This window comes from Chanodichthys erythropterus, chromosome 22 (assembly GCF_024489055.1).
Source record: "Chanodichthys erythropterus isolate Z2021 chromosome 22, ASM2448905v1, whole genome shotgun sequence".
NCBI classification, from domain to species: Eukaryota; Metazoa; Chordata; class Actinopteri; order Cypriniformes; family Xenocyprididae; genus Chanodichthys; species Chanodichthys erythropterus.
This window is the reverse complement of record NC_090242.1, coordinates 34,178,947-34,202,400: the sequence shown is the minus strand read 5'-3', so window position 1 is coordinate 34,202,400 and position 23,454 is coordinate 34,178,947. Positions and strand designations below refer to the sequence as shown.

At 34.1% G+C, this 23,454-nt stretch overlaps 2 protein-coding genes across 2 annotated transcripts; both read right to left on the bottom strand.

Moving 5' to 3' along the window:
- Window positions 1–2,187: 2,187 nt before the first annotated feature.
- On the bottom strand, window positions 2,188–6,627 carry LOC137013127 (gastrula zinc finger protein XlCGF57.1-like). Its single transcript, XM_067376752.1, has 3 exons — window positions 6,572–6,627; window positions 4,324–4,440; window positions 2,188–4,066 (listed from the first exon to the last, which is right to left on the bottom strand). Exons 2-3 carry the CDS (start codon window positions 4,379–4,381, stop codon window positions 3,225–3,227), a joined length of 900 nt encoding a protein of 299 aa, XP_067232853.1. The 5' UTR covers window positions 4,382–4,440; window positions 6,572–6,627; the 3' UTR covers window positions 2,188–3,224.
- A 2,720-nt stretch (window positions 6,628–9,347) lies between these two features.
- Window positions 9,348–12,038, bottom strand: LOC137013154 (gastrula zinc finger protein XlCGF57.1-like). The gene has a single exon (XM_067376784.1). It carries the CDS (start codon window positions 11,995–11,997, stop codon window positions 10,996–10,998), a length of 1,002 nt encoding a protein of 333 aa, XP_067232885.1. The 5' UTR covers window positions 11,998–12,038; the 3' UTR covers window positions 9,348–10,995.
- Between the last annotated feature and the right edge of the window lie 11,416 nt (window positions 12,039–23,454).

The window sequence follows — 23,454 nt, the reverse complement described above, 5'->3', positions numbered from 1 at the left end:
CAGCAAAAAAATTGAATAGCATAAACAAATTTAGTATATGAGCCGTTTCCCTGCAAAGATACAATATAAATTAAATGACTGTAAAGAATCGTTCAAAGGAACAAACATGCAAACTTCAGAACATTATATTTACATTTGTTCATTTTGCAGTCGCTTTTATCCAAAGCAACTTACAAGCGAGGCATACAATAAGTGAATCATTGTGAAGAGGTTAATAGACACAAGAAGTGCTCACAATTCAAGTTTTAGACATTGCTTATAGGGAGGGAATAGAGGAAGTGAAAGATTATTCTTTTAAGATGAGCTGAAGTGCTTACAAAAGAGATGAGTTTTCAGCAGTTTTTTGAATATTACCAGGGATTCTGCATTCTGGATGAAGGCGGAGAGATCAATCCACAACAAGGAACAGTGAATGATAATGTTGATGAACATCATAATGACAAGACTCTCCAAACTATAAACACAGTCCACCTGCTGTAAGTCTGGGCTTGTCTTAGCTTGTCTTGTACAGGTATTGGCATATCATAATTTGCATTATAACAAGCCTATATCAGTTAGAAAAGGATATTTGGGGATTTCAGACACTTATATCTTGTAGAGTAGCAGAGTCTCTGAGATCATACTTTTTTTCCCATTGAAATCACTAAGTATGAACTCAGTGCATCTCCTCTTAAGAGTGAGAATAAAAAAAACCAAGTTATTTGTGTATGAATAATAGCTTAAATAGACTATTGTTGCCATTGACTCACAAATTCCACATTTTGCTTAATCTGAATATCAAATAAGTTATTTTTAAGTCATGGATAAATGTTTTTTTTATTTTTTTTATTATAGTCAATCATTTAATCATTAATATTGTAATCATTTATTGTTTTATCATTTTATGGCAAACATACACTGTTTCTAATGAAAAAGCCTTTTAAGGGTCACTTTGCTTGACCAGTGTGTTTTTTCTAAGTCTGCTGTAAACGCACACACTGTCTGAAAGTTTCCATTGGCATATGGGTGTTAAAGTACATATATTTTTAAAAGGCAGTGTCTGCAAAAGTAGACCTATGCATACTCTGAAAAAAAGGCCAAAGTATACCATAACAGGTCTTTGTCTTCACAGATGTATCTGATTTACATGAAAAGAGGAACCAATAACTTATTTGTCCATCTCAGACTGTACTTTGGACCTGCAAAATGCTGAGACAATTGTATTATTTTTGATTGGCTTTAAAAGCTTTTGTGGTTTCAGTTGTTAGATTATAGCTCCTAAGGCGTGCCTCATCCCAGTCCTCTTAATTGGCAACTGAATGAACAATCTCAGTGCTGAGGGAGAGTATAAAGTCTCATTTTTATTTAGCAGGGTCAGAGATTATATAGAAAGAGTACAAGGGGTGTAGTATAGATTTAACCAATGAGAGAGAGAGAATACATCATATAGCTCACGGTATAGAAATGTGATACATATAGAAAAACAAGTCTAAATATGGTTATCTCCCGGTCAGTTACCCAGGCTTTCCTAGGGATCCCATTGACCCTCTCCTATACTTGCAATACAAAAGCAGCGACCATTCCCTGTCTCACATTCAAATCTAGCAGAGCCTTGTTCCTTTTATGGAAATGGTTCCAGTAAATAAAGAAAAACAGATGTTATAGTATAGAATACAGCTTTAACAGAGGACAAAAGACCCTCTGTTTACTTTCTTTCAAAGTGCCATAGAATTGAAAATTGAATTTACCTTGGCATAGCTGAATAACAAGAGTTCAGTACATGGAAATGACATACAGTGAGTCTCAAACACCATGGTTTCCTCCTCCTTCTGTAAATCTCATTTGTTTAGACCTCTGAAGAACAGGCAAAACATATCACCGACTGTTACGCAACAGTCAGGATCATTAATATGTACACCCCCAAATTTTGCATATTCAGCTCATGTTCAAAGCATTAGACAAGCCAGTATTAACGTCTGGAGCTGCACAGAGCTGAATGATCAGACTAGGTAGCAAGCAAGGATGATATTGGGGGCGTACATATTGATGATCCCGACTGCTACGTAACAGTCAGTGTTATGTTGAGATTCGCCTGTTCTTCGGAGGTCTTTTAAAATGAGATTTACATAAGGAGGAGGAAGCAATGGAGTTTAAAATCAGTGTATGTCTTTTCCATGTACTGAACTCTTGTTATTCAACTATGCCAAGGTAAATTCAATTTTTTTATTCTAGGGCACCTTTAAACACTTGCAGTCTGTATAATTCATAAACAACTTCATTCTTTATAAATCTCTCCAACAGTGTAATGTTAGCTTTAGCCACGGAGCACTATCAAACTCATTCAGAATCAAATGTAAACATCCAAATAAATACTATACTTACATGATCTGATGAAGAACACTTTGTAAAGATCCATTTTGAGGGTTATATTAGCTGTTTGAACTTTGTTCATGGAATGTATCAGAGTTGCGAGCTCGGGGGCGGGGAGTGCAAGGATTTAAAAGGGATGCGCACTGAATCAGCGCATTTATAATGATGTCCCAAAATAGGCAGTTAAAAAATGAATTAGAAAAAAAAATTGATGGGGTATTTTGAGCTGAAACTTCACAGCCACATTCAGGGGACACCTTAGACTTATATTACATCTTTGAAAAAGCATTCTAGGGCACCTTTCAATGCTGAGACCAACATAAAATCTTCCACTTGTGTTATATCCAAAAGAGGAAACAGCTGATGTCTAGTTTTGGGGTATAAGAAGGACCCATTTTCTCCTATGATCAGTCTCTTCTGGCGTCTTCTCAGATGTGACTCAGTTTCTGCTCTTTGCATTTTTATATCAACACGATTTCATCAAACTTATTCCCCATAGGTAAGATCATTTCACTCATACGTATAGCCTATCTATTATAAATACTTAGATTTTTGACTAACATTATATTTGGATTGGGCTAAGAGTTTACTAAAATTTTATTAAGATTTTACTAAAGTATGATTCATATTTTTTTCTAATATTTTACTTTGATAATACTTGTATTTTGGACTTCAATATTTCAGATATTGGAAGATTGATAACTGTATTATTCTGGCATGATAATTTTCATTTATTAAATTTACATTTTTATCATTTAAAATTAATATGTCTAAGATTTACTTTCTGATTATATTTTATTAACCGATAAAATCAATTTAGTCATCTGACATTGGATCTCCTAATTGCATCAGATCTGGACATGAACTTTGATCACTTAAGACACCTTTGGGCAATGCTTTTTCATATGGACCTGTAATTTACTTAATTGGATGAAACTCTTCCCACATGAAGAGCACTTGTACGGTTTCTCTCCAGTATGAATACGCTCATGTGTTTTCAGGTCTCCTGCCTGAGTGAATCCCTTTCCACAGTGTGAGCACTTGTACGGTTTCTCTCCAGTATGAATTCTCTCATGTGTTTTTAATATGCTGGATGTAGTGAAGGTCTTCCCACAGTCAAAGCACATATAAGGTGTCACACCTGTATGAATACGCTCATGGTTTTTTAAATGTTGCAGTTGTGAAAAACACTTTCCACAAAAAGAACAAAAGTGAGGCTTCACAGCAGCATGAATTTTAAGGTGTCTACTTAAGTGTGATGACACAATAAATGTTTTATCACACTGATCACAGCTGAATGATCTCACTCCAGAGTGATACCGCAGATGATTTTTGAGAAACATCTTTAACCTGAAACTCTTTCCACACTGAGTGCATGTAAACGGTTTTTCTCCCGTGTGAATTCTCATGTGATCGTTTAGTTGTCCTTTGCTAATGAAACCGTTTCCACACTGAGTGCATGTATAAGGCCTTTCTCCAGTGTGAATTTTTAGGTGTGTTTTGAGCACTGTTTTATTTGCAAGATTCTTTCCACACTGAGTGCATGTGAACTGTTTTTCTCCAGTGTGAGATTTCCTGTGCTCATTTAACTGTCTTTTCTGTCTGAAACTCCTTCCACACTCAGAACAGGTTAAAGATCCTTTGACTCCAGATATTCCAGCTCGTTTATGTGTGAAATTCTTTTCAGTCTGTGAAACAACTTCATTTCCATCATCATCTGTAAAATGAGGTTTTTGAAATTTATGGTGCTTGTCTTTCATTTACTTTCATTGGGTATAAAATCAATATTAAATTCCCAAAATTCAATTAATGAAGAACAAATGAGAATCTAAAAATAAAGTTAATTCTTAATTTAACAAAAATTTAATTTAATACTGAATCTAATAGTATCTAGTTTTAGATTTACCGTTATATGTCAGTTTTCATCATAATGTTCCTCATCAGTCATTAAAGAGAATGAAGGAAAACACCAACCTATTTCTTTCTCTGTATCTTCATCTCTCATTCTGCAGGTTTCTTCCTCAAACTCCATCTTTAAAATAGTATGGCAGTAGTTTCTCCTGGAGTAATTCCACCTGCTTGCTGCTTCTCCTGTGGGAAAATCGGAATATTCCCCAGCATTTAAACTCTGGAAGGTGTGAATTGTGGTCACTGTTACTCAAAAACCCCATAGAGGGGCCATTTGTGGGTCCAGTGTTATCACCCTTTTGGGTAAGGGTTCCTTATAGTGGACTTCAATGGAGCCCAAACAGTTGAAGGTCAAAATTACAGTTTCAGTGTAGCTTCAAAGGGTTTTAAATGATCCCAGATGAGGAATAAGGGAATATTATATTATATATATTTTTTTATATGTCAATTTGCTGTACAATTGTACAAAATATGTGTGTACAATATTTTTTTCAGGATTATTTTATGAACAGAAAGTTCAAAAGAAAAGTGTTTATCTGAAATCTAATCTTTTGTAACATTATAAATTTCTTTACTGCCACTTTTGATTGATTTAATGCATCCTTGCTGAATAAAAGTATTCATTTCTTTAATTTCTTTAAAAAAAAAAAAAATTATTACTGACCCCAAAATTTTGAGCGGTAGTGTATAATGCTACAGAAGCTTTGTATTTCAGATAAATGCTGTTCTTTTGAACTTTCTATTCATCAAGGAATCCTGAAAAAAAAAGTACAAAAAAAAAAAAAAAAAAAAAAAAAAAAAAAAACTGTTTTCAACATTGAAAATAATTAAATGTTTCTTGAGCAGCAGATCAGCATATTAGAATGATTTCTGAAGGATCATGTGGCACTGAAGACTGGAGTAATGATGCTGAAAATTCAGCTTTGATCACAGGAATAAATTACTTTGTCAAATATATTTAAATAGTACACAGTTATTTTAAATTGTAATAATATTTCACAAAATTACTGTTTTTACTGTATTTTTAATTAAATAAATGTAGCCTTGGTGAGCAGACAAAACTTCTTTTAAAAACATTAAAAATCTTAGTGTATATATATATATATATATATATATATATATATATATATATATATATATATATATATATATATATATATATATATATATATATATATAATAGACCACTCCAAGTTCAGAAATCAATGTTAAGTGGTCTCTTAATTTTTTCCATAGCTGTGAATATATATATTATATATGCTTTTAATGCATTAGTCATACTGAAATAAATAAGCACAAGTAATAAAATGAATTCCAAGGATGAATAAGTAAACTTAAATATACTAACTAAACTAACTAAATATATAATTTAACTCTAAATAACTTCAGGATATTAAATAATGTATTTTTTAAAATACACTTTCAGTGCATTGTTACAATGATAATTTTCAACACACAGTTAAAATATACCGCAAATATATATTTTTTTAAAGTGCAAATAAATACACTTTTAAAAAATAAACTGAACTTTCACTTCAAGTATATTTTTCAAAAAATGTATTTAGAAAATATACTAAAGTATATTTATTTTAAAGTGTGTTAAAAGTTTTATTGTGAAAATATGATGCTAATATAGTTTTTACATATTTAAAGATAGTACATTTTTGTTAGTATATTTGCATTGTACTATAGAAAAAGGGAATATATTTAAAATACAATAAAGTATACTTTTTTCACTAGGGAAGCATATGTGTGAACTGTAATTAGGCTAATAGGTTTACTGTTGTGTGTTGGGTTGTGTTGGGATTCACTGTATTTTGGTGACTTGGTTGTAAACAACTTTTAAAAAAATATTGCAATAAATGGTTTTGAAAAATAATATTTTGGTCTATTGGCGGTTTTGTCCCCTGAATGAGCGCGCATCCACTATTGTTTGTATACAGGAAACCCGTCTAGTGTTTGTGCATGTGTTAAACATCCCAGAGGACAATCAACACACCTTCAGATTCAGCCTTTCAGCTGAAGGATGCATGGGAAAAGACACGTTAAATATAGTCCTGCAATTCATCTAACACACAGGTCACAGATATGGCTATAAACATACATTCTGACAAAAAAAAAAAAAAAAAAAAAAAAAACCCGAAAGCATAACAGAAAACCACGCGCTGCTTTTTTTGGCGCGAGTTTATAAAATAATATAAAATATATATAAATATTGTTTTATATTGGCTGTAGTAAACGCATATACATCTACATGCCATAGAAACATCTGGTTTCGGTTTTATAATTAATATAAACTCAAAACGTCACTTACTAAAGTGGTGAGGATGTTAAGTTCTGTGCCGAGGCTTCGGAGCGTGTGTCGAGAAATCCCGGAAGGTTTCAGCGAAGCGCGAATCGAGGCTTGTTTCGCTTTCTACCAATGACGTTATCGATGACGTTCGAAGCCTCGATTCCGCCTTAGTGGATGGATGAGGTTCGAATCTTGGCGCGATGGAGAAAATGAAACGGTAGAACATGTTATCATATTGAAAGGTATACAGATGATAGAGAAAAGTTGTTAGAAGAGATTCAGAGGAAATGGGATATTGAAATCAATTTGCGATACCTGCATTTAGCCACGACAAAACGTTGAACCGTTTTTTATAAGGAAACGGCGGTGCATTGAACACCCTGTTCTGAAGAGTTGCAACTATGACAGCTGAGAAGGCCGTTCTTTGTGTTCTTTTTGAAGAGTTTTTGGAGCCAGATTAAATCTGTATAAATACGTGTTTAATACTGCACATATCCCACTGAGCAAATTACGTCCAGAAGACGTCTTTTTGAGGTCTTGTCTCAGGTTGAAAAGACGTCCACTGAGGGGCCAGAATGAAAGTTATGACGTCTTTTTTGACGTCTTCCGGACATCCGATATAGACGAACAAGCAGAATCACCAAAGGAGAAAAATCACAATTTTTAAGCCACTATCGTGGAGATGAGTGTTTGCTTTAGTTGGGCTCTTGACCCTTAACTTCTTAATAATAGTTTTTGTTTGGCTGTTTTGACTCACACTTGCAAAGACTTGACTTGCAAAGAGAAATGATCAGGTGTTGGTTATGTTTCAACATAATCATTATTTGATCTGAATCACTGAACTCATTTAGAGCCCAATCTCCGAGTTAGATTTACATTATTGATTACAGCAGAACTGTGATTCTACAGCAGATCAGCTTTATCAATATAATCTGAAAGATTTCACATGATAAAAAAAAAGACAAAATCTTTCTATAAAAGGTGCACACAGACATCAAGAATCAACCTGTGAATCTCAATGACGGTGACAAGCAACATATTCTGATCAACAGATCAACTCTGAACATTAGAAAACAAGCTACTAAAAAGTCACATAAAAACAGAAAAATTTAAATAGTGAGAATAAAGAAAATTACTAAGACAATTCAGCTCATAATTTATTCATGCAGCAATGCATGATGGGAGGCATGGGTGAATTTTCATTGGTGGCTCCCAGAATGCACTGCAACATGCTTTTTGATGGCCACCACTGTTGAGATTCACAGGCTGATTTTTGATGTCTGTGTGTGCCTAAGAGAAATATTTTTTATTTTTTTTTGTTCAGCACACCTTTTCTGAAATCATCTGAATCGTATTGTAAAAGCTGATCTTCTGCTGTAGAATCACAGTGCTGCTGTAATCTATAATGCAAATCTAACTCAGAGATTGGACTCCAATTGAGTTCAGTGATTCAGATCAAATAATGATTATGTGAAAACATAACCAAAACCTGATCATTTCTCTTTGCTTATCTGGCTGTTATGACTCATTAAAATTAGTTTGGGCTGTTTTAACTAAGTCAAGGGACAAGAGCCCAACTAAAGCAAACACTCATCTCCACGATGATTTTTCTCCTTTGGTGATTCTGCTTGTTCATCTATATCGGATGTCCAGAAGACGTCAAGAAAAGACGTCATAACTTTCATTCTGGCCCCTCAGTGGACGTCTTTTCAATACTAGACATGCTGACCAGTAGCAAGTTCTCTTAGATGAAACACTGGAGTGTTTTTGTTGCTCTTTAATAATTTTTAAAGTATAAAGATGATAATTAATTTAGTGATAAAATAAATATTGGCTGCTGGTCCGTTTCCAGATTGAATATAAAATTTTATTGTTTGTTTTTAAATCTCTAAATGGGTTGGCGCAACCCACCTGGAGACATTACTGAACCGGCACTCTGTTAGGCCTGAGTTCCTCTGATCAGCTTCTTTTAGTGGTTCATAGATCAAAAGTCAGGGGGATCATGCTTTTCCAGTCACTGACCCAAAATTTTGGAACTCTTCTGTATCAGATCACTCAGACCACTTTTAGTTTAAAAGGGTTAGTTCACCCAACTTTGAAAATTCTGTAATTTATTACTCACCCTCGTGTCATTCCACACCCGTAAGGCCTTCATTCATATCCGGAACAAAAATTCCAAAGCAAGATACGAAAGCACAAAGCAAAATAATTAACGCTTTCAATGTCCAGAAAGGTACTGAAGACATATTTAAAACAGTTCACGTGATTACATGGGTCAACATTAATGTTATGAAACGACAAGAATACTTTTTGTGTGGCAAAAAATAAAATAAATAAAATAAAATAACGTTATTTAACAATATCTAGTGATGATTTCAAATGCCGCTTCCTGAAGGTCTATGAATCTTTCGTTTCGAATCAGTGTTTTAGAGCATGTATCAAACTCCCAAAGTCACGTGAACCATTGAAATCCTGAAAAAAAAATAATAAAAAAAAATCATGACGAAACAAAGCCTTGTTTAATGAAATTACGTGTCTTTGGTAGTTTGCTCTGAACCACTGATTCGAAACAAAAGTTTCGTAAATCTTTGAAGCTTCATGAAATAATGTTTTGAAATTACACATCCATAGACAGTACAGTTTAAATAAGGTTAATTTCCAATTTTGTATATTTGTGAAAGTCCATATTTTAAGAAGAAACTGGAAAATAAAACGTTTCAGTTTAAAACAGTGATTTATTAATGCAGAGTTGATACATCACAATGCATAGACAATTGAAAAAGCATGTTTTGTTCCATTTTTTTTTTTAATTACAAAAGACATGAGTGGATATAGATAATGACATTATATAATAATAAATAATAATAACATTATTTATTATTATTATTAACGCATAACCTCTTGAAAGCCATACTAACTTTAAGCAAATAACCTGGGCTGGGTTTCCCGATAACGTTGTCTCTTAGCGCGCTACGAAGACTCTAAAAGGTAGACCTTAACTGAAGATGTACCGTTTCTAGGCGTGTTCCCCGAACTATTCCTTAGGAGGTTGCTTAAGGTATATCTTCTTAAGTGCCACGTTACCAGGTGCTGTCCATGGTGGCGGTGCTGAATTGGTTGATATCGATGGCTCGAGAATCGATAATTCACTCTATACAGTCGCTGCTTCAGTGCGTTATGTGAGAAATCAGTGTTCTTTATAAAAATAAGCACTTCAGAAGTAGAAATTGCATTTATCAGGACTCATGATATGTTATAAAAGTAATCTAAATTGCAAACTAAATCTATATTGTAATTTATCTATATTCTGGGGGCGCGGAGCTCCCATCAGCGTGAGTTTAAGGCGACCTTTATTTAGAATAAAGTTTTAATTCCTTGGAGACGCGTCATGCAGCTGACAGACATGTAGGTATCTCGTTTATATCGGTTTTTTTTTTTTAATATTCACAAACTTGTTAACTATATGATGAATTTACGATTGTAAAATAAGTGGAAGTGAATGTGTTTTGTCACGCGATGAGTTTGCACGGCAGTTAGAATACGAAATCTTCCCCGAAATACATAAAAGTATGTGGCCGGTGAACTGGGAGAAGAATGGAGTAAACTTTTATTGTTTCATAAACAATGTGTATCTGATATGAATAAAACATCAAATATGAAAAAAGGGTTACTGTTGCAGCTTCCGTAGACAGTTAAATCTTTTTTATGCAGTAGCCTACTTAATTCAAATGTGTATTTAAATGTCTGAAACCTAAAATAAAGCGCGATGAGGTTAAAAACACCGAATAGTTGTGATAAAGTTACATGACAAGCGCAGAGCGCGCGTCTGTCTCTGGATCAGCGCTTAAGCACATTTGAATTTAGCATTAAATTTTTTTGCATTTTATTCTTTGCCATAATCCTAATCGAACACTGGGTGTATTACAGCTTCAGAATTATATTCGTATTGACTATAAACAGTGATAAGGTATAGCTAAGAGTGGTCCAGACCAACCTTACGAAAGTATGACTTACAGAAGGTATACTTAACTAAGAACGTTTCGGGAAACACGTATTAACGTTAAGGTACAGCTTAAGGTATAATTTAAGAACGACGTAGAGTTAAGAAGGTTTCGGGAAACCCAGCCCTGAATTTGTTAGATAATAGACTGATATCATTCAATTAGTTTAACTATACTTACTCCCCAACATAAACAAAAGCATTCCCACTAAATTTTGTGGCATTTTGACCTCCCCACAATTTCCAATGTTGAACAAAAAATCTTAACTAATCCTCATAAGTGTTATTCAAATAAATAAATAAATAAATAATAATAATAATAATAATAAAATCTTTCTCAGATGGTGTTGAAGTTCTGCAAGAAAACTATCTTTAGCTTTGGAAGAATATCAAACTAATCGCTTGAAGGCGATTAATCGGATTATGAATTCTGTTCACTAGACAACTACCGGCAATGCTTTTTCTTTTTTCCTTTTCTTTTTCTAATATTTTGTTTAGATTTCCCTCCAGTATGAACTCTCTCATGAGATTTCAAGGCACCTATCTGAGCGAAACACTTTTCACAGTGTGAACACTTGTACGGTTTCTCTCCAGTATGAATTCTCTGGTGTTTTGTCAAGTCGCTGGACAAAGTAAATGTCTTCCCACAGTCAGAGCACAAATAAGGTCTCTCACCGGTATGAATACGCTCATGCTGTTTTAAAGCTCCCCGAAGTGAAAATCTCTTTCCACATGAACATATGTGGGGCTTCTCAGCAGAATGAACAGTAAGGTGTGATCTTAAGTTTGATGACGTTAAGAATGTTTTATCACACTGATCACAGCGAAACCGTTTCACCTGTGAGTGAGTGAGCAAATGAACTCTGAGACCGCCTTTGTATTTATAAGTCTTACTACACTGAGTGCATGCGAACTTATATTCTCCAGTGTGAGATTCCATGTGCTTTTTTAAGTTTTCTTCATTGATGAAACCCTTTCCACACTCAGAGCAGGAGAAAGGTTCTTCTTCAGTATGAGATCTCATGTGCACATTTAAGTGTCCTTCCAGAGTGAAACTCTTTTCACACTTAGTGCAGGAAAACAGATTTTCTCCAGTGTGAATTTTCATGTGCACATTTAAGTTTGTTTTCCACATGAAACTCTTTCCACACTCAGAGCAGGTAAAAGGTCCTTTTTCAGTGTGAGATTTCATGTGCACATTTAAATCTCCTTCCAGAGTGAAACTCTTTTCACACTTGGTGCATGAGAACGGATTATCTTCAGCGTGAGATTCCATGTGCAAATTAAAGTTTTTTTTACGCTTGTAACTCTTTCCACAATGAGAGCAGGTAAAAGGTCCTTCGTTAGGGTGAGATCTGCTGATGTGCACATTTAAGTGTCCTTTCAGAGTGAAAATCTTGTCACACTTAGTGCACGAGAGCAGATTTTTTCCAGTGTGAATTCTCATGTGCACATTTAAGTTTGTTTCATAAAAGAAAAGTTTTCCACACCAAGAGCAGGCAAGAGGTACTCTGAGTCCAGTTTTCTGATGTTTTTTTTGTGTGCAATTCTCTTCAGTCTGTAAAATGGCAGCATTTCCATCTCCATTCACTTCCATTGAGTCTAAAATCAACATGATAAAATTCACAAAATTAAAGAAAGCCAAATGAGTACATACACACACACTTTATTTATTTATTTATTTATTATATATATTATATTATACACACACACACACACACACACACACACACACAACATACACATATGCCTATCTCTAATGCCACAGCGCACCAGCAGAAGTAATGATTATGAATGCGTCGAGGAAAAATGCCAAGGAGATTGCTTTAATATTTTAATAATTCATTGATAAACAACAAAAAAAAGTTTTCGGCTGCAGTGAATGCTGACTCATCTCCACAGTAGTGGACGTTTATCTATAAAATCATTACTGTACTTTAAATCATTTTATTCAGTGCAAAACAACATAGAAGGACGTATTGTGAGACACCTAAACGAGTGTCATGTGTCTTTTCGCGTAATCGAAACACCTGATGCCTTGCATAAACCACTTTATTTCTAAAGATAATGAATGTAATTAAATGCGTCGATCATAAGATATTCCTCACAGTTATGACAAATAACACACCCTACAACTTTTGATTACTTTATGCTAACACCACAAAATTTGATCCAGATGCAGCGCGCATGTAGGGGAACACAACTTCACCAACAAAGAATTATCCACCTACCTTATTCCTTTCTGTGTTATTGCATGTAAAATAAGAAATATGTAAAATTATAAACAAAATATTATTTTTAAGTTTCTCAGCATGATAATGTCCATATTTAATAGATTTTAATCTATTGTTATGAGTCTTTACCAATGTGTATGTCACTCAGAAAATATGTATGTCACTTCAGGGTTTAAAGAAAAGGAAATAAAACACCAACCTGTTTGTTCCTCTGTATCTTCATCTTGTATTCTGCAGGGTTCTTCATCAAACTCCATCTTTACAATTGTATGTCAGCAGTTTCTCCTGGAGTAATTCCTCCTGATTGTTGCTTCTTCTCCTGTGGGAAGATAGGAATATTCCCCAGCATTTGAACTCTGATGAACGGCTGTGGGAGCGGCTTCACTGACTGAATGTGTGAATTATGGTCACTGTTACTCGTTTAGCAGATGATTATCACACTTACAATCACTCTCAATTATTCAGGTTTAAGTACAATCACTCTGGAATATTCAGGTGCAAATGTTTGCTCAAATAGTCGTTTAGAAACAATTTAACTCATTCAGCTGATTTTTATGATGCTCTTACATTAGATAATGAGTTGCATGCATTAAAACTGTTTACCAGGTTTCATTCCATAAAATGAAAAAAAAACGAAGAAAAAAAACCTCAATCTTAATATAGAAATGTGAAAAACGAGTCCGTAACAAGCTTACATTTTACAAGTGTTATGTTTTATGAAAATTAATGTGTTCTCTACCTCTACCTTTGTATTACTTTTTCCTCACCTGGGCTGGGCTTGCTTGTTTGTATTTTAATAACAGCAAAAAAAGTTATATTTTTGGGCAAATGTTAAGGACATTTCTCACCAAAAGTGAAGGGATTGCATATTCTCACCTGTACAATAGAGGGCAAACCTTTCAGCTGTGCTGCCACTCTTTATTAAAGATTAGCATAAAGGAGAAGGAAATTCAACACTCTTAAGTCATTTTTGCTTATTACTATATGTTTGAACTAGATCATTGAAGGTCAGCTGCAGCAAAGACATTGGTTAATAAAGTGAAATTAAATACATTATATTTGTGTAATTTATTTGAATAATACTTAAATGTACAAAAAGATAATGCAAGAGATGTGCTGCACGGGGTGTAAATTCAATCTCGGTGCTCTTTGGATACGAGGGAAAGCTGTATACTTGTAATCATAGGTAATCCAAGGCACTCGGATCAAGCGAAAAATATTGTTAAAAAGCCTTTATTTCATCTTGGCTATTACTTAAAAACAGGTGAGACACACAAGTAGCACACCTACGCGTTGCGGCTATTGCCTTCGTCAGGGTGTGAACAACAAACACATTGAGAGTTCATCTTGAGCAGCAGTTAATTAGTCCAATAACAAACACATGGTTATGCTGCTTCAGGTAGACAAGAGTGAAGGAATTTTAATTACATTTTTTTTTTTTTTTTTTTTTTTTTTTTTAACCAAACACTGTACACCATAATTGAAATAAAGAAAAAAAAAAAAGTATCACAATGCTCACAAATCAACACAATTTTTACAAAGATCATTCAAACATATTACAAAAAAGGTACAAAGTCTAATTCCCCATTTAAGCCTGGAAAGGTAGTTGCTTTTAACGTATAAATCCAGAAAGAAAAGCTTATTAACTCTATCACCTAACAAAAAAGAATGCAGATATAGCCAAAAGGGCACGCTTTCTAAGGAAGCAGAAAAAAAATCCAGTCAACTTGGACATAAAACTGCAAGGTGTATATAAAACTTAAAGGGGCACCAGAGGAGGCTAGAGTGTTGATTGTAAGATGCATCGAGGAGCTGGACAAATATCTGACTGTGAAACAACACCCATAAGAAAAGAATATGCAGTGTATCGGTGTGTGTGACGGACGTTGATTGATGTGTCTATGGACTAAATGGACTTTGAACAAGATATTGACCCTGAGAATAATTTCTTTAACAATATAAACAACAACTGTTGTTACTCTGAAGATCAATTTAACATGAATATAAAAGCTGAACAGGGAATGTCAATTATTCATTTTAATAGCAGAAGCTTATATGCAAATTTTCAAAACATCAAAGAATATTTAAGTCAGCTAAACAAATCTTTTCAGGTGGTAGCCATATCTGAGACTTGGCTTACTAATGAAAAGAGTGTAGATTGTGAGTTGAATGGATATGAACTGAATTATGTTAATAGAGTGAACAAAAAAGGAGGAGGAGGGTCTCTGTATGTAGATAAAAGATTGAATTATAAAATTGTGACAAATATGACAACTAATATCGATGATGTAATGGAGATCATAACGGTGGAAATTAATTTGGAAAAAAAGATAAATGTAATCGTTAGTTGTGTATATAGAGCACCTGGGTCTAATGTTGAAACATTCAAGAACAGTATGGAAAGATTGTTTGCTAAGAAAGATCATAAAGTTGTGTTCATTTGTGGTGATTTTAATTTAGATCTTTTAAATCCCAACAAGCATAAACTTACTGATGAATTTATTGAGGTAATGTTCAGTATGAGTTATTTTCCATTAATAACTAAACCGAGCAGAATAACATCTTATTGTGCAACTCTAATAGATAACATAAATAGAATGGACATTAGTATAAAGAGTGGGTTACTTCTGAATGACATAAGTGATCATTTACCAGTGTTTGTGATGTGCATTTGTGATTATGTGATGTATAGAGATGTTAATGAGATTAATTACAGGAGAGTTAGAACAGCTGAATCAATAAATACGTTTAGAAATGAATTATTAAAACATAACTGGAATAAATTGTATGAGGAGACTGATACCAATAAAGCATATGAAACATTCCTGACAATATTGAAATTATATGATGAACATTGTCCTTTGAAACAATTTGATAAAAAATATAAAGAGAGACCATGGATGACAAAGGGTTTACTAAATGCTTGTAAAAAAATAATACTTTACAATTTATAAAATCTAGAACTTTAGAAGCTGAGAATAAATATAAAAAGATAAAAAAAAAAAAATTGACTAGTATTATGAGGATAAGTAAGAAAGATTATTATAATAAGATACTGAATGATATAGAAAAATGATATCAAGGGCATTTGGAATGTGTTAAACAATATTGTCAGGAATGGATCCATGAATATAGAATACCCTCAGTACTTTATAGATAATGGGAGGACTTTAGGTAACATGAATGATGTGGTTAATGGATTTAATAATTTTTTTGTAAGTATAGGACCAAATTTGGCAGAGGAAATTAAATGTCCAGAGATTGAAGGAGAGGTGAATGTTGTGGATTACTTAGATAGTAACCCAAATACAATGTTTCTGAAACCAGTTGATGAAAATGAGGTTATTGAAATTATTAGTAAATGGAACAATAAAAGGTCTATAGACTGGAATGACATTGACATGGCTTTAATTAAGGAAGTTATTGGTGTAATTGTAAAACCGCTAACTTATATTTGTAATTTATCCTTTAAAACAGGTGTATTTCCAAATAAAATGAAAATTGCTAAAGTCATTCCATTATATAAAGCTGGTGAGAGAAAACAATTTACTAATTATAGGCCAGTGTCTTTACTATCTCAGTTCTCCAAAATATTAGAAAAACTTTGTTAATAGATTGGATAATTTTATTGAGAAGAATAAATTATTGGTTGATAGTCAATATGGATTTAGGTCTAATAGATCTACATCCATGGCATTAATGTAGTTAATTGAAGATATTGCCAGATCTATAGATATTAAGAAATATGCATTGGGTGTATTTATTGATATAAAAAAAGCATTTGATACAATTGATCATAATTTTTTAATTACTAAATTGGAGAATGGTATAAGAGGGGTTGTACTAGATTGGATGAAAGCTACATAAGTAACAGACTTCAATTTGTGCAAATAGGAGAGTATAGATCAGAGTGCTTGGATATATGTGGAGTCCCACAGGGGTCAATTTTGGGTCCCAAATTATTTATTTTGTATATAAAGGATATATGTAGGGTGACAAATTTTGTAAAATTTGTGATTTTTGCTGATGACACCAATATTTTTTGTACTGGGGCCAATTTGCAGCAGCTTTTGGAGATGGTCACAGCAGAAATGAATAAATTAAAAACGTGGTTTAACTTAAATAAATTATCGATAAATTTAGATAAAACCAAATGTATGCTGTTTGGAAATCGTAAATTTGATACACAACTAAAAATAATTATTAATAATGTTGAAATAGATAGAGTATATGAAAATAAATTTTTGGATGTGATTTTTGGATCACAAAATCTGCTAGAAACCCCACATTAAACATGTCAGAGCAAAAGTAGCACAGAGTATTGGAGTAATGGGGAAAGCAAGGCACTTTATATTTTGTATTACTCACTTGTCTTGCCGTACTTGAATTGTGTTGAATTGTGGGGCAACACCTACAAAACCACCTTACAAGCCTTAAGCACAATACAAAAAAAAGCAATTAGGATAGTTAATAAAGTAGGATATTATGAGCATACCAATTTATTGTTTTTAAAATTACGTGCTTTAAAGTTTAAAGATATGGTAGAATTTAAGACCGCACAAATAATCTATAAAGCAAAAAATAAACAGCTGCCTGAAAACTTACAACAACTGTTTGTAGAAAGAGAGGGGGGGTTATGATTTGAGAGGGGCTTTAAATTTGAAACAGCAGAATGCACAAACAAAGCTCAAAAGTATGTGCATTTCAATTTGTGGGGTGATCTTGTGGAATAGTTTGAATAATTCGAATAATTCTATCAAAGAAAGTGTAAATATCTTGCAATTTAAAAAAAGTTATAAGACATTTTTGATATGTACAGAAAGATAATTTAGTTGTTGTCAATGTTGCATGAATTTTGTTATGGTTTGTTCTTCCTTATATTATTTGTTAGATATGGTAGGTTGGAAATTGGAGTAGCATCTTTGTGTTAGTCAAAATGATATGTTGGATTTATCTGGTTTAATTGGGATTTGGATTTGAAGTACTGGGGTAGGATTTAATAAGCTTATGGCTCCTACCTATCCCTTTTCGAACAGGTTGAGTATTATGTTGAAATTATGTTAATTTGTGTTTACTACGTTAATGATTATTTATTTATTATGTGTATGTATATGCATGTATATGTATGTGTACTTGGGCTGCCATGATTTTTTTTCTTTATAATGAAGAGCCATCGGATATAAAGGATTACAGACTCGAATAGCATTTTTATGTTCTGCTAGTCTAATCCTTAATTTCCTGGTAGTCATCCCTATATAGAAACAACCACATGGGCACTCCAATTGATACACCACAAATGAGGTATTACAACAAATAAATGATTTTATCGTGGGTGCTTTTCGAAAGACAATGAAATGAGACTTAGGCATAACTTCCCTGAGATGGGGATCACTCATAACAATATCCCAATTACTTTTTATAATTTTCTTAATTCTATTCGCTTCTGTACTATACTGTGTAACAAAATAAACAGAATTATCAGGATCTTGTGGTCTGTGTTTCTGTTCTAATAACTCATCTCTATTAATATTTTTTGCTTTAACAAAAGCTTTTTTAATCACACCATTTTTGTACCCTCGTTCTTGAAATCTTTGAGTCATTTCTTGCGCCCTGAAAATTTCACTTATATTTAAATACCAATGTGAACTTGAAATTGAGTCTTGATTTTTCATACACTGAGATAAATTTCCTGGATTTTTTTTAAAGAAAGTAATGGTGTATTACATACTACTATTTTTAGGAAAGAAACTGATAGAAATACTATTTTAAGAGCAGATAGCTTCCATCCCTCTTGGTTGACAGATAATATACCCCTTGGACAATTTCAGAGATTAAAAAGAATTTGTGATAGGGAAGATGATTTCACTTTCAGGGCGCAAGAAATGACTCAAAGATTTCAAGAATGAGGGTACAAAAATAGTGTTATTAAATAAGCTTTTGTTAAAGCAAAAAATATTAATAGAGATGAGTTATTAGAACAGAAACACAGACCACAAGATCCTGATAATTCTGTTTATTTTGTTACACAGTATAGTACAGAAGCGAATAGAATTAAGAAAATTATAAAAAGTAATTGGGATATTGTTATGAGTGATCCCCATCTCAGGGAAGTTATGCCTAAGTCTCCTTTCATTGTTTTTCGAAAAGCACCCACGATTAGAGATAAATTGGTGAGAAGTCACCTTCCCTCTAAGAAATCTAATTCTTGGTTAAGTCCGAGTGCAGGAAATCACAGATGTGGTAATTGCAATCACTGTGACAATATGGTTAAGACGAACATGTTTAAAGGTGTAACTTCTGGTCTTGAATTTAAAGTAAAATCATTTATTTGTTGTAATACCTCATTTGTGGTGTATCAATTGGAGTGCCCATGTGGTTGTTTCTATATAGGGATGACTACCAGGAAATTAAGGATTAGACTAGCAGAACATAAAAATGCTATTCGAGACTGTAATCCTTTATATCCGATGGCTCTTCATTATAAAGAAAAAAATCATGGCAGCCCAAGTACTTTGAAGATAATCGGCATAGAACATGCTCCTAGGTCTATAAAGAGGAGGTGATAGAGTTAAAGGGATAGTTCACCCAAAAATGAAAATTTGATGTTTATCTGCTTACCCCCAGTGCATCCAAGATGTAGGTGACTTTTTTTTCTTCAGTCGAACGCAAATTATGATTTTTAACTGCAACCGCTGCCATCTGTCAGTCAAATAATAGCAGTAGATGGGAACTTCATCTATAACAGTAAATAAAACTTGCTTAGACAAATCAAAATTAAAACCTGCGGCTCATGACGACACATTAATGTCCTAAGAGACGAAACGATCGGTTTGTGCGAGAAACCAAATTTATATCATTTTTACCTCTAATACACCACTATGTCCAACTTCGTTCAGCTTCCTGTTAGTGAGGTCAAAAAACGCGTTGTGATGACGGAAGTGATGTCTCGCCCATATACTTCAATGAGCGCGAGACATCACTTCCGTTGTCAGAGCGCGATCAGACCTCACTAACCGGAAGCTGAACGCGGTTGGACAGTGGTGTATTAGAGGTAAAAAATTATATAAATACTGTTCGGTTTCTCACACAAACCGATCGTTTCGTGTCTTAGGACATTAATGTGTCGTCACGAGCCGCAGGGTTTAATTTGACTCTTATTGTTCAAGTTCCCAATCACTGCTATTATTTGACTGACTGACGGCAGCGGTTGCAGTTAAAAATCATAATTTGCGTTCGACTGAAGAAAAAAAGTCCTCTACATCTTGGATGCCCTGGGGGTAAGCAGATAAACATCACATTTTCATTTTTTGGTGAACTATCCCTTTAATAAGCTTTTACAAAGAGTCTTTCTCGATTTATACGTTAAAAGCAACTACATTTCCAGGTTTAAATGGGGAATTAGACTTTGTACCTTTTTTGTAATATGTTTGAATGATCTTTGTAAAAATTGTGTTACTTGATTTGTGATGCCATTAGCATTGTGATACTCATGATTTTTTTTTTTTTTCCCTTTATTTCAATTATGGTGTACACAGTGTCTGGTTAAAAAAAAAAAAAATGTAATCTTTAAAATTCCTTCACTCTTGTCTACCTGAAGCAGCATAACCAGGTGTTTGTTATTGGACTAATTAACTGCTGCTCAAGATGAACTCTCAATGTGTTTGTTGTTCACACCCTGACGAAGGCAATAGCCGCAACGCGTAGGTGTTCTACTTGTGTGTCTCACCTGTTTTTAAGTAATAGCCAAGATGAAATAAAGGGTTTTTAACAATATTTTTCGCTTGATCTGAATGCCTTGGATTACCTATGATTACAAATACTTAAATGTTTTCATGCAAGTGAGAGGAGTAAATGCACGTTCACATTTAGAACTAAAGTAACCATCATATTCACACAGCGCACACAAAACCTCTGCACTTTATTTCTCAACATTGGGACAGGAGAGCTGTCAGTTAAATGTGAATTTGCGTTACTTATTTGAAAAAATAACTTGCATATTTTGGTGAAAATTGAAAGAGCAAATTGGGTTAGTTCACCCAAAAATGAAAATAATGTAATTACTCACCCTCATGTTGTTCCCGTAAGCAGGGGCGGAGCCAGGGGTGGCCGTAGTTCACCGACAAACCACGCAATATCTCGTTCATTGTCGAAGGCGATTCATCTGCGATATGAACGCGTTATTGCGTGGCTTAGTGATCTACGGCTCTGTCTATTAAATGCCGCTCCATTTGAAAGCAGGTGATGGCGATTTAGCGGTAATCAGGAAACCGGCTTTGCTGACGAAATGCGCGTGACAATCGCATGCGATATATCGCCCAGCCCTACCCTTGGCCTAAGCTTGGCCACCCTGCTCATAACTGCTGTTTGTCTACTTTTTTTGTTGACAAGAATTGCGTTTATTTGAACGCAGAACAGTCTCTTTAAGACCCCCCCAAAAAAACAAAAAAAAAAAAAAAAAAAAAAAAGAGGATTTTCAGATGCACACTCCAACTTCGCCTCAGCGCCAGGCGCAAGTCATACGCGCGCAGAAATGATACATGTGCCGAATGAGCTTCAGCAGAACAACAGTCAGGGTTGGACAAAAATACATTCAAATTTATTTTAAAATAAAATACCAAATACCTTAATTTTAAGTGTATCAAAATAAACTACAAAATACAGCAGCCACAAAATGTATCAAAATAAACTACTGTATTTTTGTATTTTAAAAATACTACAAAATACTTTTACAAGGGAGCATGCAATTTCTTTCACCTTCCATCAGTTGGCCTATTTGATCTATCCCTTCACAATCAACCGAGTCAGTGTAATGAAGTAAACAATGTTTGATAGCAACAGCTTTTCTCTGCCAGGTCAATCAATAAATCTGACATATGCAACCAGTTAAAGGCACAAATATGTTTAGATTAAAATATCAAAAAAAAAAAACACTAGAACAATGTTATATATTTTGTTGACCAAATAAATTTCCAAAAGTGAGTACCATGTTTTACCATGACTAATATCGATCTATCCAACGCTATCTCACGACCAATTCGTACTTATTCTACGAGGTGGTTATTTCGTATAAATTCATACGACCTCACTCGTGCGAATTCGTACGATTTGTCTAAACCCCAGTGACGGTTAGGTTTAGGGGCGGGGTTTGGGGTAGGTCATTCGTATGAATTCATACGAATTTGTCAACTCGTAAAATACATACGATTTAGCAAAAAATGTATGAATTAGTACGAGTGAGGTCGTATGAATTCATACGATATAGCCACCTCGTAAAATACGCACGAATTGCCGTGAGATCGGGTTGATCTTACTGTAGTGTGCAACAAGTGTCTCACCGACGAGCGATCACATGGAGTAGCACTATAACTTTCAACACACAAATGCATCTAACAATATGATAAAACAGCGCTGCATCACATACGCTTGACCGGAAGAAGCAGAAGCAGCGAATGTGGCATAATAAAAGTCCCGCTGCTCTCCAGGTGTGTGTCGCACTCGTCTCTCATTATCAATCACTCCAGCGGCCTCATTCAGCTCTCACAGCACTCGGCCTGCTCTGCTTCATACTACAGTAACGTTAATAATCACATTCATGAACATGATTTCTGCCTGAGTCTCAACATGATTCTTTTCCACCAGCTGTAGGCATGAAGTCAACACATCCCATTAATTCAGTGAAATCAAGGCGTCATCAAGCTATGCCTTTGTTTTGAATAAGCGACCTAGTGGCCAAAATTCACATATTGTGGCTTCAACAAATCAAATATTAACATATCCCTGTGATCTCCTAGATGAAGGTTAGTTTTAAAGTAACCAATAGTTTAATGTTCGCAAGTGACTCAATCCTAATTTAGTTACTTGGTGTTTAGTAACAAAGGGCCTACTTTGCATCAGCAACACTGACTCAGTGACAAACAAGTAATTTATAAGACAACTGACGGCAGCTGTATCCATAGCAACTAGTTTCTAACTAATTAATCATTTGATTGTTAATCATATAGGGGGCTGCTGCTCAGTATAACTGATTTCAAGAACATTATGTAAATTGGTAAACTATTTAGCCTAGGCTACCAAAACGAACACCAAAACTTAATATGAGCTCTTAAAAATTACAGCAATTTACAGAAAAAAAAAAAAAAAAAAAAAATTGATGGAAAGCTGGCAGCCTTCACATTTCTTGACCACCTTCTTCCATTTGGATCAATTGTCTGTTCTAATCTCAACAAGTCTCTGCAAACTACTGAGTAAGCACCAATCAGAGGCCGCAATTTTATGATGTCATCATGTAGACTTCTTACAAAATATTTTACAGTATTTTAAAAATACAAAACACTAAAAGTATTTTGATACAAAATACAAAGCCATTTGTCAACCCTATCAAATACAAGTTACAAAATACTATTCTGTATTTGAAATACGTATTTGACAACAGTGAATGGCGAACATTATATAGCTATAGCTTACATTAATGTTCCTCAACTGGTGGGCTGCAAGACCGAGCACTTTTCAATCACGCACGAATATGGCGCTCTGTATATTACTTACTATAAATAAAGCGCAAAAGAAAATATGAGCATGCAATGTCGTAGTTCTGTCGTATACCAAGTCATGTAACCAAAAAGGCGATTAAAGCTGCATTAAAACTGTGCATGCATGTATGTAGGCCTATT

What these genes read in the sequence shown, in the direction of transcription:
- LOC137013154 (XM_067376784.1), bottom strand. Translation starts at nt 11,997, where the DNA reads ATGAGAATTCACACTGGAAAAAATCTGCTCTCGTGCACTAAGTGTGAC.
- LOC137013127 (XM_067376752.1), bottom strand. Translation starts at nt 4,381, where the DNA reads ATGGAGTTTGAGGAAGAAACCTGCAGAATGAGAGATGAAGATACAGAG. An exon ending in AGATACAGAGAAAGAAATAG is followed by an intron (nt 4,067 to 4,323) that starts GTTGGTGTTTTC and finishes CTCATTTTACAG; the next exon opens with ATGATGATGGAAATGAAGTT.